Here is a 20,273-nt window from a genome sequence, read left to right as displayed (position 1 = left end):
ACACACCCCACACACACCACACACACCACACACACAACACACACCACACACACACACACCACACACACACACCACACACACACACACCACACACACACACACCACACACACACACACACCACACACACCACACACACATACACACCACACACACACACCACACACACACCACACACACACACACCACACACACACCACACACACACACACACCACACACACACCACACACACCAAATACACCACACACACACACACCACACACACCACACACACCACACACACACCACACACACCACACACACACACACACACCACACACACACCACACACACCACTACACATACCACACACACACACACACACCACACACACCACACAACACACACACACCACACACTACACACACACACACCACACACACACTACACACACCACACACACACCACACACACACACACCACACACACACTACACACACCACACACACACACCACACACACACCACACACACACACCACACACACACCACACACACACACCACACACTACACACACACACACCACACACACACACACACACACACACCACACACACCACACACACCACACACACACCACACACACACACACACACCACACACACACCACACACACACCACACACACCACTACACACACCACACACACACACACACACCACACACCACACACACACACACACCACACACACACTACACACACACACACCACACACACACCACACACACACACCACACACACACACCACACACACACCACACACACACCACACACACACACCACACACCACACACCACACACACCACACCACACACACCACACCACACACACACACACCACACACACACCACACACACACCACACACACACCACACACACCACACACACCACACACACACCACACACACACACACACTCCACACACACACCACACACACACACACCACACACACACCACACACACACACACACACCACACACACACCCCACACACACACACACACACCACACACACACTACACACACACACCACACACATACCACACACACCACACACACCACACACACACACCACACACACCACACACACCACACACACACACCACACACACCACACACACCACACACACCACACACACCACACACACCACACACACACACACCACACACACACCACACACACCACACACACAACACACACCACACACACACACACCACACACACACACCACACACACACACACCACACACACACACACCACACACACACACACACCACACACACCACACACACATACACACCACACACACACACCACACACACACCACACACACACACACCACACACACACCACACACACACACACACCACACACACACCACACACACCAAATACACCACACACACACACACCACACACACCACACACACCACACACACACCACACACACCACACACACACACACACACCACACACACACCACACACACCACTACACATACCACACACACACACACACACCACACACACCACACACCACACACACACCACACACTACACACACACACACCACACACACACTACACACACCACACACACACCACACACACACACACCACACACACACTACACACACCACACACACACACCACACACACACCACACACACACACCACACACACACCACACACACACACCACACACTACACACACACACACCACACACACCACACACACACACACCACACACACCACACACACCACACACACACCACACACACCACACACACACACACACCACACACACACCACACACACACCACACACACCACTACACACACCACACACACACACACACACCACACACCACACACACACACACACCACACACACACTACACACACACACACCACACACACACCACACACACACACCACACACACACACCACACACACACCACACACACACCACACACACACACCACACACCACACACCACACACACCACACCACACACACCACACCACACACACACACACCACACACACACCACACACACACCACACACACACCACACACACCACACACACCACACACACACCACACACACACACACACTCCACACACACACCACACACACACACACCACACACACACCACACACACACACACACACCACACACACACCCCACACACACACACACACACCACACACACACTACACACACACACCACACACAGTAAGGGAACGGTGGTGCAGCAGTTAGCACACCGAGCACTGCCCTATCATCCTGGTGGGCCTCCCCTAGGTCGACTCAGCCTCAAATGACGGCCTGGTGAGGCGGTGAACACCGCTAGCGCTGGGGAGATACAAAGGCGGCCGGGCGTGGTGCTGACCACCCACAGCGCCGATAGCATTCGAAGGCCTTGCTGCTACTCACCAACACGTGGTGGGCGGTGAGTGGTGAGTGGGTTAGTGGGTGAGTGGTGAGTGGTGAGTGAGAGGGTGAGTGGTGAGTGGTGAGTGAGTTAGTGAGTGAGTGAGTGAGTGGTGAGTGGGTGAGTAGGTGAGTGAGAGGGTGAGTGGGTGAGTGGGTGAGTAGGTGAGTGAGAGGGTGAGTGGGTGGTGAGTGGGTGGGTGAGTGAGTGAGTGGGTGGGTGGGTGAGTGAGTGGGTGAGTGGTGAGTGGGTGAGTGAGTGGGTGGGTGGGTGAGTGAGTGGGTGAGTGGTGAGTGAGTGAGTGAGTGGGTGAGTGGGTGAGTGAGTGAGTGAGTGGGTGAGTGAGTGGGTGAATGAGTGCGTGAGTGGGTGAGTGAGTGGGTGGGTGGGTGAGTGAGTGGGTGAGTGGGTTAATGAGTGGGTTAAATGAATGAGAGGGTGAGTTGTGAGTTAGTGAGTGAGTTCGTGAGCAAGTGGATGAGTGGGTGGGTGGGTGAGTGAGTGAGTGGGTGAGTGAGTTTAGTGAGTAGGTGAGTTGTCGGCCTTCAAAGGCGCTGCTGCTACTCACTATTGACAGCACTTGCCCCTACAGCCCTGCCAGAGGCTACCTGGGGGAGCTTTGTCTGTGTCTCAGCACTTGCCCCGACAGCAGTGCTAGAGGCTACCTGGGGGAGCTTTGTCTGTGTCTCTCAGCACTTGCCCCTACAGCCCTGCCAGAGGTTACCTGGGGGAGCTTTGTCTGTGTCACTCAGCACTTGCCCCTACAGCCCTGCCAGAGGCTACCTGGGGGAGCTTTGTCTGTGTGTCTCAGCACTTGCCCCTACAGCCCTGCCAGAGACTACCTGGGGTAGCTTTGTCTGTGTCTCTCAGCACTTGCCCCTACAGCCCTGCCAGAGGCTACCTGGGGGAGCTTTGTCTGTGTGTCTCAGCACTTGCCCCTACAGCCCTGCCAGAGACTACCTGGGGTAGCTTTGTCTGTGTCTCTCAGCACTTGCCCCTACAGCAGTGCTAGAGGCTACCTGGGGGAGCTTTGTCTGTGTCTCTCAGCACTTGCCCCTACAGCCCTGCCAGAGGCTACCTGGGGGAGCTTTGTCTGTGTGTCTCAGCACTTGCCCCCACAGCCCTGCCAGAGGCTACCTGGGGGAGCTTTGTCTGTGTCACTCAGCACTTGCCCCTACAGCCCTGCCAGAGGCTACCTGGGGGAGCTTTGTCTGTGTCTCTCAGCACTTGCCCCTACAGCCCTGCCAGAGGCTACCTGGGGGAGCTTTGTCTGTGTCTCTCAGCACTTGCCCCTACAGCCCTGTCAGAGGCTACCTGGGGAGCTTTGTCTGTGTCTCTCAGCACTTGCCCCTACAGCCCTGCCAGAGGCTACCTGGGGGAGCTTTGTCTGTGTCTCACAGCACTTGCCCCTACAGCCCTGCCAGAGGCTACCTGGGGGAGCTTTGTCTGTGTCTCTCAGCACTTGCCCCTACAGCCCTGCTAGAGGCTACCTGGGGGAGCTTTGTCTGTGTCTCAGCACTTGCCCCTACAGCCCTGCCAGAGGCTACCTGTGGGACCTTTGTCTTTGTCTCAGCACTTGCCCCTACAGCCCTGCCAGAGGCTACCTGGGGGAGCTTTGCCTGTGTCTCTCAGCACTTGCCCCTACAGCCCTGCCAGAGGCTACCTGGGGGAGCTTTGTCTGTGTCTCTCAGCACTTGCCCCTACAGCCCTGCTAGAGGCTACCTGGGGGAGCTTTGTCTGTGTCTCTCAGCACTTGCCCCTACGGCCCTGCTAGAGGCTACCTGGGGGAGCTTTGTCTGTGTCTCTCAGCACTTGCCCGTACAGCCCTGCCAGAGGCTACCTGGGGGAGCTTTGTCTGTGTGTCTCAGCACTTGCCCCTACAGCCCTGCCAGAGGCTACCTGGGGGACCTTTGTCTGTGTCTCTCAGCACTTGCCCCTACAGCCCTGCCAGAGGCTACCTGGGGGAACCTTTGTCTGTGTGTGGTGTGTGTAGTACACAGACACTGCTGCTGCTACTCGCTAGCTAACAGCACTTGCCCCTAAAGCCCTGCCAGAGGCTACCTGGGGGAGCTTTGTCTGTGTCTCTCAGCACTTGCCCCTACAGCCCTGCCAGAGGCTACCTGGGGGAGCTTTGTCTGTGTCTCTCAGCACTTGCCCCTACAGCCCTGCCAGAGGCTACCTGGGGGAGCTTTGTCTGTGTCTCTCAGCACTTGCCCCTACAGCCCTGCTAGAGGCTACCTGGGGGAGCTTTGTCTGTGTCTCTCAGCACTTGCCCCTACGGCCCTGCTAGAGGCTACCTGGGGGAGCTTTGTCTGTGTCTCTCAGCACTTGCCCGTACAGCCCTGCCAGAGGCTACCTGGGGGAGCTTTGTCTCTGTGTCTCAGCACTTGCCCCCACAGCCCTGCCAGAGGCTACCTGGGGGAGCTTTGTCTGTGTCACTCAGCACTTGCCCCTACAGCCCTGCCAGAGGCTACCTGGGGGAACTTTGTCTGTGTATCTCAGCACTTGCCCCTACAGCCCTGCCAGAGGCTACCTGGGGGAGCTTTGTCTGTGTCTCTCAGCACTTGCCCCTACAGCCCTGTCAGAGGCTACCTGGGGAGCTTTGTCTGTGTCTCTCAGCACTTGCCCCTACAGCCCTGCCAGAGGCTACCTGGGGGAGCTTTGTCTGTGTCTCTCAGCACTTGCCCCTACAGCCCTGTCAGAGGCTACCTGGGGAGCTTTGTCTGTGTCTCTCAGCACTTGCCCCTACAGCCCTGCCAGAGGCTACCTGGGGGAGCTTTGTCTGTGTCTCTCAGCACTTGCCCCTACAGCCCTGCCAGAGGCTACCTGGGGGAGCTTTGTCTGTGTCTCTCAGCACTTGCCCCTACAGCCCTGTCAGAGGCTACCTGGGGGAGCTTTGTCTGTGTCTCTCAGCACTTGCCCCTACGGCCCTGCTAGAGGCTACCTGGGGGAGCTTTGTCTGTGTCTCTCAGCACTTGCCCGTACAGCCCTGCCAGAGGCTACCTGGGGGAGCTTTGTCTCTGTGTCTCAGCACTTGCCCCCACAGCCCTGCCAGAGGCTACCTGGGGGAGCTTTGTCTGTGTCACTCAGCACTTGCCCCTACAGCCCTGCCAGAGGCTACCTGGGGGAGCTTTGTCTGTGTATCTCAGCACTTGCCCCTACAGCCCTGCCAGAGGCTACCTGGGGGAACTTTGTCTGTGTCTCTCAGCACTTGCCCCTACAGCCCTGTCAGAGGCTACCTGGGGAGCTTTGTCTGTGTCTCTCAGCACTTGCCCCTACAGCCCTGCCAGAGGCTACCTGGGGGAGCTTTGTCTGTGTCTCTCAGCACTTGCCCCTACAGCCCTGTCAGAGGCTACCTGGGGAGCTTTGTCTGTGTCTCTCAGCACTTGCCCCTACAGCCCTGCCAGAGGCTACCTGGGGGAGCTTTGTCTGTGTCTCTCAGCACTTGCCCCTACAGCCCTGTCAGAGGCTACCTGGGGAGCTTTGTCTGTGTCTCTCAGCACTTGCCCCTACAGCCCTGCCAGAGGCTACCTGGGGGAGCTTTGTCTGTGTCTCTCAGCACTTGCCCCTACAGCCCTGTCAGAGGCTACCTGGGGGAGCTTTGTCTGTGTCTCTCAGCACTTGCCCCTACAGCCCTGTCAGAGGCTACCTGGGGGAGCTTTGTCTGTGTCTCTCAGCACTTGCCCCTACAGCCCTGTCAGAGGCTACCTGGGGAGCTTTGTCTGTGTCTCTCAGCACTTGCCCCTACAGCCCTGCCAGAGGCTACCTGGGGAGCTTTGTCTGTGTCTCTCAGCACTTGCCCCTACAGCCCTGTCAGAGGCTACCTGGGGGAGCTTTGTCTGTGTCTCTCAGCACTTGCCCCTACAGCCCTGTCAGAGGCTACCTGGGGAGCTTTGTCTGTGTCTCTCAGCACTTGCCCCTACAGCCCTGCCAGAGGCTACCTGGGGGACCTTTGTCTGTGTCTCTCAGCACTTGCCCCTACAGCCCTGCCAGAGGCTACCTGGGGGAGCTTTGTCTGTGTCTCTCAGCACTTGCCCCTACAGCCCTGCCAGAGGCTACCTGGGGGAGCTTTGTCTGTGTGTCTCAGCACTTGCCCCTACAGCCCTGCCAGAGGCTACCTGGGGGAGCTTTGTCTGTGTGTCTCAGCACTTGCCCCTACAGCCCTGCCAGAGGCTACCTGGGGGAGCTTTGTCTGTGTCTCTCAGCACTTGCCCCTACAGCCCTGCCAGAGGCTACCTGGGGGAGCTTTGTCTGTGTCTCTCAGCACTTGCCCCTACAGCCCTGCCAGAGGCTACCTGGGGGAGCTTTGTCTGTGTCTGTGTGTCACCTTCTGTGGACGAGTGACTGCTCGAGGGCGATTTGCTTCTCCTTGAGCAGAGTCACCCTCAGAGTCACCCTCTCCTGCTGTTTCACCCTGCGCTCCTCCTCTGTCTGGAACAAGTCCACCCCCTGGCACACCACACACACACACAGAGTCACCCACTCAGAGTCACCCTCTCCTGCTGCTTCACCCTGCGCTCCTCCTCTGTCTGGAACAAGTCCACCCCCTGGCACACCACACACACACACAGAGTCACCCACTCAGAGTCACCCTCTCCTGCTGCTTCACCCTGCGCTCCTCCTCTGTCTGGAACAAGTCCACCCCCTGGCACACCACACACACACAGAGTCACCCACTCAGAGTCACCCTCTCCTGCTGTTTCACCCTGCGCTCCTCCTCTGTCTGGAACAAGTCCACCCCCTGGTACACCACACACACAGAGTCACCCACTCAGAGTCACCCTCTCCTGCTGCTTCACCCTGCGCTCCTCCTCTGTCTGGAACAAGTCCACCCCCTGGCACACCACACACACACAGAGTCACCCACTCAGAGTCACCCTCTCCTGCTGCTTCACCCTGCGCTCCTCCTCTGTCTGGAACAAGTCCACCCCCTGGCACACCACACACACAGAGTCACCCACTCAGAGTCACCCACCCACTCAGAGTCACCCACTCAGAGTCACCCTCTCCTGCTGCTTCACCCTGCGCTCCTCCTCTGTCTGGAACAAGTCCACCCCCTGGCACACCACACACACAGAGTCACCCACTCAGAGTCACCCACTCAGAGTCACCCACTCAGAGTCACCCACTCAGAGTCACCCTCTCCTGCTGCTTCACCCTGCGCTCCTCCTCTGTCTGGAACAAGTCCACCCCCTGGCACAGCACCACACACAGAGTCACCCACTCAGAGTCACCCACCCACAGAGTCACCCACTCAGAGTCACCCTCTCCTGCTGCTTCAGCCTGCGCTCCTCCTCTGTCTGGAACAAGTCCACCCCCTGGCACACCACACACACAGAGTCACCCACAGAGTCACCCTCTCCTGCTGCTTCAGCCTGCGCTCCTCCTCTGTCTGGAACAAGTCCACCCCCTGGCACACCACACACACAGAGTCACCCACTCAGAGTCACCCTCTCCTGCTGCTTCAGCCTGCGCTCCTCCTCTGTCTGGAACAAGTCCACCCCCTGGCACACCACACACCCACAGAGTCACCCACTCAGAGTCACCCTCTCCTGCTGCTTCACCCTGCGCTCCTCCTCTGTCTGGAACAAGTCCACCCCCTGGCACACCACACACACACAGAGTCACCCACACACAGAGTCACCCACTCAGAGTCACCCTCTCCTGCTGCTTCACCCTGCGCTCCTCCTCAGTCTGGAACAAGTCCACCCCCTGGCACACCACCACCCACAGAGTCACCCACAGAGTCACCCACTCAGAGTCACCCTCTCCTGCTGCTTCACCCTGCGCTCCTCCTCTGTCTGGAACAAGTCCACCCCCTGGCACACCACACACACAGAGTCACCCACTCAGAGTCACCCTCTCCTGCTGCTTCACCCTGCGCTCCTCCTCTGTCTGGAACAAGTCCACCCCCTGGCACAGCACCACCCACAGAGTCACCCACACAGAGTCACCCACAGAGTCACCCACTCAGAGTCACCCTCTCCTGCTGCTTCACCCTGCGCTCCTCCTCTGTCTGGAACAAGTCCACCCCCTGGCACACCACCACCCACAGAGTCACCCACTCAGAGTCACCCTCTCCTGCTGTTTCACCCTGCGCTCCTCCTCTGTCTGAAACAAGTCCACCCCCTGGCACACCACACACACACAGAGTCACCCACTCACAGAGTCACCCACTCAGAGTCACCCTCTCCTGCTGTTTCACCCTGCGCTCCTCCTCTGTCTGGAACAAGTCCACCCCCTGGTACACCACACACACACACAGAGTCACCCACTCACTCACTCACAGAGTCACCCACTCAGTCACCCACTCAGAGTCACACACACAGAGTCACCCACTCAGAGTCACCCTCTCCTGCTGTTTCACCCTGCGCTCCTCCTCAGTCTGGAACAAGTCCACCCCCTGGTACACCACACACACAGAGTCACCCACAGAGTCATCCACTCAGAGTCACCCTCTCCTGCTGTTTCACCCTGCGCTCCTCCTCAGTCTGGAACAAGTCCACCCCCTGGCACAGCACCACCCACAGAGTCACCCACAGAGTCACCCACACAGAGTCACCCACCCACAGAGTCACCCACTCAGAGTCACCCTCTCCTGCTGCTTCACCCTGCGCTCCTCCTCTGTCTGGAACAAGTCCACCCCCTGGCACACCACACACTCACAGAGTCACCCACAGAGTCACCCACACAGAGTCACCCACTCAGAGTCACCCTCTCCTGCTGCTTCACCCTGCGCTCCTCCTCTGTCTGGAACAAGTCCACCCCCTGGTACACCACACACACACAGAGTCACCCACACACAGAGTCACCCACTCAGAGTCACCCTCTCCTGCTGCTTCACCCTGCGCTCCTCCTCTGTCTGGAACAAGTCCACCCCCTGGCACACCACCACCCACAGAGTCACCCACTCAGAGTCACCCTCTCCTGCTGTTTCACCCTGCGCTCCTCCTCTGTCTGAAACAAGTCCACCCCCTGGCACACCACACACACACAGAGTCACCCACTCACAGAGTCACCCACTCAGAGTCACCCTCTCCTGCTGTTTCACCCTGCGCTCCTCCTCTGTCTGGAACAAGTCCACCCCCTGGTACACCACACACACACACAGAGTCACCCACTCACTCACTCACAGAGTCACCCACTCAGTCACCCACTCAGAGTCACACACACAGAGTCACCCACTCAGAGTCACCCTCTCCTGCTGTTTCACCCTGCGCTCCTCCTCAGTCTGGAACAAGTCCACCCCCTGGTACACCACACACACAGAGTCACCCACAGAGTCATCCACTCAGAGTCACCCTCTCCTGCTGTTTCACCCTGCGCTCCTCCTCAGTCTGGAACAAGTCCACCCCCTGGCACAGCACCACCCACAGAGTCACCCACAGAGTCACCCACACACAGAGTCACCCACTCAGAGTCACCCTCTCCTGCTGTTTCACCCTGCGCTCCTCCTCAGTCTGGAACAAGTCCACCCCCTGGCACACCACACACACACAGAGTCACCCACAGAGTCACCCACTCACTCAGAGAGTCACCCACTGAGTCACCCACTCACTCACTCACAGAGTCACCCACTCAGTCACCCTCTCCTGCTGTTTCACCCTGCGCTCCTCCTCTGTCTGGAACAAGTCCACCCCCTGGCACAGCACCACCCACAGAGTCACCCACAGAGTCACCCACACACAGAGTCACCCACTCAGAGTCACCCTCTCCTGCTGCTTCACCCTGCGCTCCTCCTCTGTCTGGAACAAGTCCACCCCCTGGCACACCACACACACACAGAGTCACCCACAGAGTCACCCACACAGAGTCACCCACTCAGAGTCACCCTCTCCTGCTGCTTCACCCTGCGCTCCTCCTCTGTCTGGAACAAGTCCACCCCCTGGCACACCACACACACACAGAGTCACCCACAGAGTCACCCACAGAGTCACCCACTCACTCACAGAGTCACCCACTCAGAGTCACCCTCTCCTGCTGCTTCACCCTGCGCTCCTCCTCTGTCTGGAACAAGTCCACCCCCTGGCACAGCACCACACACAGAGTCACCCACAGAGTCACTCACAGAGTCACCCACTCACTCACAGAGTCACCCACAGAGTCACCCACTCAGAGTCACCCACTCAGAGTCACCCACTCAGAGTCACCCTCTCCTGCTGTTTCACCCTGCGCTCCTCCTCTGTCTGGAACAAGTCCACCCCCTGGCACACCACCACCCACAGAGTCACCCACAGAGTCACCCACAGAGTCACCCACTCAGAGTCACCCTCTCCTGCTGTTTCACCCTGCGCTCCTCCTCAGTCTGGAACAAGTCCACCCCCTGGCACACCACACACACACAGAGTCACCCACTCAGAGTCACCCTCTCCTGCTGTTTCACCCTGCGCTCCTCCTCAGTCTGGAACAAGTCCACCCCCTGGTACACCACACACACAGAGTCACCCACAGAGTCACCCACCCACTCAGAGTCACCCACTCAGAGTCACCCTCTCCTGCTGCTTCACCCTGCGCTCCTCCTCTGTCTGGAACAAGTCCACCCCCTGGCACACCACACACACACACAGAGTCACCCACTCACAGAGTCACCCACTCAGAGTCACCCACTCAGAGTCACCCTCTCCTGCTGTTTCACCCTGCGCTCCTCCTCTGTCTGGAACAAGTCCACCCCCTGGCACAGCACACACACAGAGTCACCCACAGAGTCACTCACAGAGTCACCCACTCACTCACAGAGTCACCCACAGAGTCACCCACTCAGAGTCACCCACTCAGAGTCACCCACTCAGAGTCACCCTCTCCTGCTGCTTCACCCTGCGCTCCTCCTCTGTCTGGAACAAGTCCACCCCCTGGCACAGCACACACACAGAGTCACCCACAGAGTCACTCACAGAGTCACCCACTCACTCACAGAGTCACCCACAGAGTCACCCACTCAGAGTCACCCACTCAGAGTCACCCACTCAGAGTCACCCTCTCCTGCTGCTTCACCCTGCGCTCCTCCTCTGTCTGGAACAAGTCCACCCCCTGGCACACCACACACACACAGAGTCACCCACACACAGAGTCACCCACCCACAGAGTCACCCACACAGAGTCACCCTCTCCTGCTGTTTCACCCTGCGCTCCTCCTCAGTCTGGAACAAGTCCACCCCCTGGCACAGCACCACCCACAGAGTCACCCACAGAGTCACCCACTCACAGAGTCATCCACTCAGAGTCACCCACTCAGAGTCACCCTCTCCTGCTGTTTCACCCTGCGCTCCTCCTCTGTCTGGAACAAGTCCACCCCCTGGCACACCACACACACACAGAGTCACCCACACACAGAGTCACCCACCCACAGAGTCACCCACACAGAGTCACCCTCTCCTGCTGTTTCACCCTGCGCTCCTCCTCAGTCTGGAACAAGTCCACCCCCTGGCACAGCACCACCCACAGAGTCACCCACAGAGTCACCCACTCACAGAGTCATCCACTCAGAGTCACCCACTCAGAGTCACCCTCTCCTGCTGTTTCACCCTGCGCTCCTCCTCAGTCTGAAACAAGTCCACCCCCTGGCACACCACACACACACAGAGTCACCCACAGAGTCACCCACAGAGTCACCCACTCAGAGTCACCCTCTCCTGCTGCTTCACCCTGCGCTCCTCCTCTGTCTGGAACAAGTCCACCCCCTGGCACAGCACCACACACAGAGTCACCCACAGAGTCACCCACCCACTCAGAGTCACCCACTCAGAGTCACCCTTTCCTGCTGTTTCACCCTGCGCTCCTCCTCTGTCTGGAACAAGTCCACCCCCTGGTACACCACACACACACAGAGTCACCCACTCACAGAGTCACCCACTCAGAGTCACCCACTCAGAGTCACCCTTTCCTGCTGTTTCACCCTGCGCTCCTCCTCAGTCTGGAACAAGTCCACCCCCTGGCACAGCACCACACACAGAGTCACCCACAGAGTCACCCACACAGAGTCACCCACCCACAGAGTCACCCACTCAGAGTCACCCTCTCCTGCTGCTTCACCCTGCGCTCCTCCTCTGTCTGGAACAAGTCCACCCCCTGGTACACCACACACACACAGAGTCACCCACAGAGTCACCCACCCACTCAGAGTCACCCACTCAGAGTCACCCTCTCCTGCTGTTTCACCCTGCGCTCCTCCTCAGTCTGGAACAAGTCCACCCCCTGGCACAGCACCACACACAGAGTCACCCACACAGAGTCACCCACTCAGAGTCACCCACACAGAGTCATCCACTCAGAGAGTCACCCACCCACAGAGTCACCCACTCAGAGTCACCCTCTCCTGCTGTTTCACCCTGCGCTCCTCCTCTGTCTGGAACAAGTCCACCCCCTGGCACAGCACACACACACAGAGTCACCCACAGAGTCACCCACTCAGAGTCACCCTCTCCTACTGTTTCACCCTGTGCTTCTCCTCAGTCTGCAACAAGTCCACCCCCTGGCACACCAACACCCAACAAGTCCACCCACAGAGTCACCCACTCACAGAGTCACCCACTCAGTCACCCACTCACTCACTCACAGAGTCACCCACAGAGTCACCCACTCAGAGTCACCCACTCAGAGTCACCCTCTCCTGCTGTTTCACCCTGCGCTCCTCCTCAGTCTGGAACAAGTCCACCCCCTGGTACAGCACCACCCACAGAGTCACCCAGAGTCACCCACAGAGTCACCCACAGAGTCACCCACAGAGTCACCCACTCAGAGTCACCCACTCAGAGAGTCACCCACTCATTCAGAGAGTCACCCACTGAGTCACCCACTCACTCACTCACAGAGTCACCCACTCAGTCACTCACAGAGTCACCCACTCACTCACAGAGTCACCCACAGAGTCACCCACTCAGAGTCACCCACTCAGAGTCACCCACTCAGAGTCACCCACTCAGAGTCACCCTCTCCTGCTGTTTCACCCTGCGCTCCTCCTCGGTCTGGAACAAGTCCACCCCCTGGTACACCACCACCCAGCAAGTCCACCCACAGACTCACGCACTCAGAGAGTCACCCACTCAGAGAGTCACCCACTCAGAGTCACCCACTAACTCACAGAGTCACCCACCCACAGACTCACCCACTCAGAGAGTCACCCACTCAGAGAGTCACCCACTCAGAGTCACCCACTCAGAGTCACCCACTCACTCACAGAGTCACCCACCCACAGACTCACCCACTCAGAGAGTCACCCACTCAGAGAGTCACCCACTCAGAGTCACCCACTCAGAGTCACCCACTCAGAGTCACCCACACAGAGTCACCCTCTCACAGAGTCACTCACTCACAGAGTCACCCACTCAGAGTCACCCACTCACTCACAGAGTCACCCACCCACAGACTCACCCACTCAGAGAGTCACCCACTCAGAGTCACCCACTCAGAGTCACCCACTCACTCACAGAGTCACCCACCCACAGACTCACCCACTCAGAGAGTCACCCACTCAGAGAGTCACCCACTCAGAGTCACCCACTCAGAGTAACCCTCTCAGAGTCACCCACTCAGAGTCACCCACACAGAGTCACCCGCTCACAGAGTCACTCACTCACTCACAGAGTCACCCACTCAGAGTCACCCACTCAGAGTCACCCACTCAGAGTCACCCACTCACTCACAGAGTCACCCACCCACAGAGTCACCCACCCACAGACTCACCCACTCAGAGAGTCACCCACTCAGAGAGTCACCCACTCAGAGTCACCCACTCAGAGTCACCCACACAGAGTCACCCTCTCACAGAGTCACTCACTCACAGAGTCACTCACTCACAGAGTCACCCACTCAGAGTCACCCACTCAGAGTCACCCACTCACTCACAGAGTCACCCACCCACAGACTCACCCACTCAGAGAGTTACCCACTCAGAGAGTCACCCACTCAGAGTCACCCACTCAGAGTAACCCTCTCAGAGTCACCCACTCAGAGTCACCCACACAGAGTCACCCGCTCACAGAGTCACTCACTCACTCACAGAGTCACCCACTCAGAGTCACCCACTCAGAGTCACCCACTCAGAGTCACCCACTCACTCACAGAGTCACCCACCCACAGAGTCACCCACCCACAGACTCACCCACTCAGAGAGTCACCCACTCAGAGAGTCACCCACTCAGAGTCACCCACTCAGAGTCACCCACACAGAGTCACCCTCTCACAGTCACTCACTCACTCACAGAGTCACTCACTCAGAGTCACCCACTCAGAGTCACCCACTCAGAGTCAACCACTCACTCACAGAGTCACCCACCCACAGACTCACCCACTCAGAGAGTGACCCACTCAGAGAGTCACCCACTCAGAGTCACCCACTCAGAGTCACCCTCTCAGAGTCACCCACTCAGAGTCACCCACTCAGAGTCACCCACTCAGAGTCACCCACACAGAGTCACCCTCTCACAGAGTCACTCACTCAGAGTCACCCACTCAGAGTCACCCACTCAGAGTCACTCACTCACTCACAGAGTTACCCACCCACAGACTCACCCACTCAGAGAGTCACCCACTCAGAGAGTCACCCACTCAGAGTCACCCACTCAGAGTCACCCACACAGAGTCACCCTCTCACAGAGTCACTCACTCACTCACAGAGTCACTCACTCAGAGTCACCCACTCAGAGTCACCCACTCAGAGTCACCCACTCAGAGTCACCCACTCACTCACAGAGTCACCCACCCACAGACTCACCCACTCAGAGAGTCACCCACTCAGAGAGTCACCCACTCAGAGTCACCCACTCACTCACAAAGTCACCCACCCACAGACTCACCCACTCAGAGAGTCACCCTCTCAGAGAGTCACCCACTCAGAGTCACCCACTCAGAGTCACCCTCTCAGAGTCACCCACTCAGAGTCACCCACTCAGAGTCACCCACACAGAGTCACCCTCTCACAGAGTCACTCACTCACTCACAGAGTCACTCACTCAGAGTCACCCACTCAGAGTCACCCACTCAGAGTCACCCACTCACTCACAGAGTCACCCACACAGAGCCACCCACTCAGAGTCACCCACTCAGAGTCACCCACACAGAGTCACCCTCTCACAGAGTCACTCACTCACAGAGTCACTCACTCAGAGTCACCCACTCAGAGTCACCCACTCAGAGTCACCCACTCACTCACAGAGTCACCCACACAGAGTCACCCACTCAGAGTCACCCACTCACAGAGTCACCCACTCACTCACAGAGTCACCCACTCACTCATAGAGTCACCCACTCACTCACAGAGTCACCCACTCAGAGAGTCACCCACTCAGAGTCACCCTCTCAGAGTCACCCTCTCAGAGTCACTCACTCACTCACAGAGTCACCCACTCACTCACAGAGTCACTCACTCACTCACAGAGTCACCCACTCAGAGTCACCCACTCAGTCACCCACTCAGTCACCCACTCACAGAGTCACCCACTCAGTCACCCACTCAGTCACCCACTCACAGAGTCACTCACTCACAGAGTCACCCACCATGACACTCAACGAGTCACCCACTCAGTCACCCACAGAGTCACTCACAGAGTCACCCACCAGGTAACCCACTCACTCACTCACAGTCACCCACAGAGTCACCCACAGAGTCACCCACCCACTCACTCACAGTCACCCACAGAGTCACCCACAGAGTCACCCAAAGAGTCACCCACCAGGTAACCCACCCACTCACTCACAGTCACCCACAGAGTCACCCACAGAGTCACCCACCAGGTAACCCACTCACAGTCACCCACAGAGTCACCCACAGAGTCACCCACCAGGTAACCCACCCACTCACCCACAGAGTCACCCACCAGGTAACCCACCCACTCACTCAGTCACCCACAGAGTCACCCACCAGGTAACCCACCCACTCACTCACTCAGTCACCCACAGAGTCACCCACAGAGTCACCCACAGAGTCACCCACTCACCGCTCCCGAATGGATGGTCAAAGTTAGACTCCTGCTTGCTTTGAGGATAGCCACAGCCTGAAACAACATCAACAACATCATCATCAACATCATCATCAACATCATCGACATCATCAACAACATCATCATCATCAACATCATCATCGACATCATCAACATCATCATCGACATCATCAACAACATCATCATCATCATCAACATCATCAACAACATCATCGTGAATATCTACATCATCGACATTATCAACAACATCATCATCATCATCAACAACATCACCAATGTCATCAGCAATATCATTAACATCATCATCAACATCATCATCAACGTCATCATCATCATTGTCATCATCAACATCACCATTGTCATCAGCAATATCATCATCATCATCAACATCATCATCAACGTCATCATCACCATTGTCATCAGCAATATCATCACCATTGTCATCAGCAATATCATCACCATTGTCATCAGCAATATCATCATCAACGTCATCATCACCATTGTCATCAGCAATATCATCATCATCATCAACATGATCATCATCTTATTCTTAGTTTTTTCGGTAAAGTCACGTTGAAGAGAAACAACAAAATAACAAAATATATATAAAACAATAAAAAATTCTCACGACGTTTCGACCATAACTCAAACGGTCATCATCAGGTGTGTCGGTTTGCATAAATTTATTTTGAAAACGGCATATTTATTTATATATATAAAAATAACGTTTGCGTCACGCGCAACGATGGCAGTTTGCCAGGACTAGTCCATCTATTTTTTTGAAAAGAGGAGGGGGGAGACGAAATTTGTTTTTATGTATGCTGTCTGAAAGGCACTGTAAGCGTGAACAATCAATCAAGAACTGAAATGATTTATCAAATCTTTCCAATGATTGCTAAGATAGAATCCATCTTCTCGGTTGAAATTGTCTCTGTGTTTGTATATGTGGATAGCCTCATGAACGAATCTCTCATGGAAGCCAGATGGCTTACAAAGAACCTCCGTCTTGGAAAAGTCAATGGCATGTGAGCCTACTGAATTAGAACAATGATCTGCTACGGCCGAGGTGTTGGTCCTACCGTGTTTAAGGTCTGCTTTATGTTCACGAATGCGGTCCGAGATATGGCGTTTGGTTTCTCCAATGTAACTACTACCACAGAGGCAACTTAGTTTGTAGACACCAGGGTATTGTATGTCCGGAATCACATCTTTTACAGACGGAACCAGATCACGGATTTTATGTAATGTGTTGAAACGGACCTGGATCTTGTGTTTATTCAAGATTTTGGAGATCTTTTTTGTGATCCCAGCAATGTAGGGTAAAGTGATGGTTTTGAAAGGCTCCTCAAGAGGGTTCTTCTTCATGGTTTGAGTGATAGCTTTGCGGATTGTATAGTCGGAGTAACCATTAGCCCTAAGAGCTTGGTGTACGTGCTTGAGTTCACTGCTTATGTGTTCCTGGTCGGATATGCATTGGGCTCTATGATACAGAGTCTTGATGAGAGAATTCTTCTGTGATGGATGGTGGTGGGAATCCGGTTTCAGATAAGCATCCGTATGGGTAGCTTTCCTGTAGACAGAGTGGCTCATTGAACCATCAGGTCTCTTTTTAATTAGGACATCCAAAAAAGGTATCTTGCCATCTATTTCGACTTCCATGGTACATCTGATGGCTGGGTGTATGGAATTGATGTGGTCGAAGAATTTGTCTAGAGCAGGCCGGCCATGTTTTATATATATTTTGTTATTTTGTTGTTTCTCTTCAACGTGACTTTACCGAAAAAACTAAGAATATGAATTACTGCAGTCACGAAAGCTTTAAATCAAAATATGATCATCATCATCAACATCACCATTGTCATCAGCAATATCATCACCATTGTCATCAGCAATATCATCACCATTGTCATCAGCAATATCATCACCATTGTCATCAGCAATATCATCACCATTGTCATCAGCAATATCATCACCATTGTCATCAGCAATATCATCAACTATTCGTGGACCCAGCCACACGGCCACCGTGAGTCTCACCTCTCTGTGGTCAATGTGTGTGAAGTCGATGCCATTGACTTCCACCACCTGGTCACCCACCTGCAGAACAGACGTGAGCACTCACTCACCTGCTCACCAGGGCCCTCACCACGTCGCTCACCACGTCGCTCACCCATTCACCCGCTCGCCCACTCACTCACTCACTCACATACTCACTCACCGAATTAGTCATTCACTTACTCAGTCAACCACCCACACACTCACTAACTCACTCACCCACCTACCTACTCATTCACTCATCCACTCACTCACCCACGCACTTAGTCACTCGGTCACTAAATCACCCACCCACTCACCCATCCTTTGAGTTAGTGGGTTGGTGAGTGAGTGAGTGGGTGAGTGAGTGGGTGAGTGAGTGGGTGGGTGGGTGGGTGAGTGGGTGGGTGGGTGGGTGAGTGGGTGGGTGAGTGGGTGGGTGAGTGGGTGAGTGAGTGAGTGAGTGGGTGAGTGAGTGGGTGGGTGAGTGAGTGGGTGAGTGGGTGAGTGAGTGGGTGAGTGAGTGGGTGAGTGAGTGAGTGGGTGAGTGGGTGAGTGGGTGGGTGAGTGGGTGAGTGAGTGAGTGGTTGAGTGAGTGGGTGAGTGAGTGGGTGAGTGGGTGAGTGAGTGGGTGAGTGAGCGGGTGAGTGAGTGGGTGAATGAGTGAGTGTGTGAGTGGGTGAGTGAGTGGGTGAGTGAGTGAGTGGGTGAGTGGGTGAGTGGGTGAGTGGGTGAGTGGGTGGGTGAGTGGGTGAGTGAGTGGTTGAGTGAGTGGGTGAGTGAGTGGGTGAGTGAGTGGGTGAGTGGGTGAGTGAGTGGGTGAGTGAGTGGTGAGTGAGTGAGTGAGTGGGTGAATGAGTAAGTGGGTGAGTGAGTGGGTGAGTGGGTGAGTGAGTGAATGGGTGAGTGGGTGAGTGAGTGGGTGAGTGAGTGGGTGAGTGAGTGAGTGGGTGAGTGAGTGAGTGGGTGAGTGAGTGAGTGAGTGGGTGAGTGAGTGGGTGAGTGAGTGAGCGAGCTACTCACCTCGAGTCCCACCTCGGCCGACACGGATGCTGGCTTCACGCTGCTGATGAAGATGCCCGGGCTGTGGGGCGGACCGCTGGACACGCTGAGCCCAAAGACAAAGACAAAAGTCCCCCAGGTAGCGTCTAACAAACTGTCAGGGCAAGTGCTGTCAGTAGCAAGTACCAGCAGCACCGACACGTCCACCGTGAACTCAGCCACACGGCCACCGTGAACTCAGCCACACGGCCACCGTGAACTCAGCCACACGACCACCGTGAACTCAGCCACACGGCCACCGTGAACTCAGCCACACGACCACCGTGAACACAGAGACACGGCTACCGTGAACTCAGAGACATGGCCACCGTGAACTCAGACACACGGCCACCGTGAACTCAGCCACACGGCCACCGTGAACTCAGCCACACGACCACCGTGAACTCAGACACACGGCCACCGTGAACTCAGCCACACGACCACCGTGAACTCAGCCACACGGCCACCGTGAACTCAGCCACACGGCCACCGTGAACTCAGCCACACGGCCACCGTGAACTCAGCCACACGACCACCGTGAACACAGAGACACGGCTACCGTGAACTCAGAGACATGGCCACCGTGTACACAGCCACATCACCACCGTGAACTCAGACACACGTCCGTCATGAACCTGCATCCCATGCCGTGGTTGCCCATGAGGCTGATGAAGATTTTCTTCTCTCGCTGATCCCACTGCTCAGAGTTGGAGTGCAGCCCGGCCAGGCTGCTGCCCTCGTCCTAGAGAGGGTGGGAGACACGGGGGAGACACGGGGAGACACGAG

General features: G+C 56.1%; 1 protein-coding gene across 2 annotated transcripts in view; it reads right to left on the bottom strand.

Moving 5' to 3' along the window:
- Positions 1 to 20,273, bottom strand: part of USH1C (USH1 protein network component harmonin) — a 99,129-nt gene that overhangs the window by 57,838 nt on the left and 21,018 nt on the right. For both annotated transcript variants that reach the window (XM_076058886.1, XM_076058887.1), the window contains exons 8-12: positions 20,123 to 20,229; positions 19,470 to 19,554; positions 18,450 to 18,509; positions 16,410 to 16,466; positions 6,806 to 6,927 (exon numbers count right to left, since the gene is read on the bottom strand). In XM_076058886.1, coding sequence (XP_075915001.1) covers positions 6,806 to 6,927; positions 16,410 to 16,466; positions 18,450 to 18,509; positions 19,470 to 19,554; positions 20,123 to 20,229 — 431 coding nt within the window. The remainder of the gene's footprint in view (positions 1 to 6,805; positions 6,928 to 16,409; positions 16,467 to 18,449; positions 18,510 to 19,469; positions 19,555 to 20,122; positions 20,230 to 20,273) is intronic.

This window comes from Petromyzon marinus (genome assembly GCF_048934315.1).
Source record: "Petromyzon marinus isolate PM22_M1 ecotype Great Lakes invasive population chromosome 80 unlocalized genomic scaffold, UKy_Petmar_22M1.pri1.0 chr80_unloc.2, whole genome shotgun sequence".
Taxonomy (NCBI): domain Eukaryota; kingdom Metazoa; phylum Chordata; class Hyperoartia; order Petromyzontiformes; family Petromyzontidae; genus Petromyzon; species Petromyzon marinus.
This window is presented reverse-complemented; position numbering and strand designations above follow the sequence as displayed.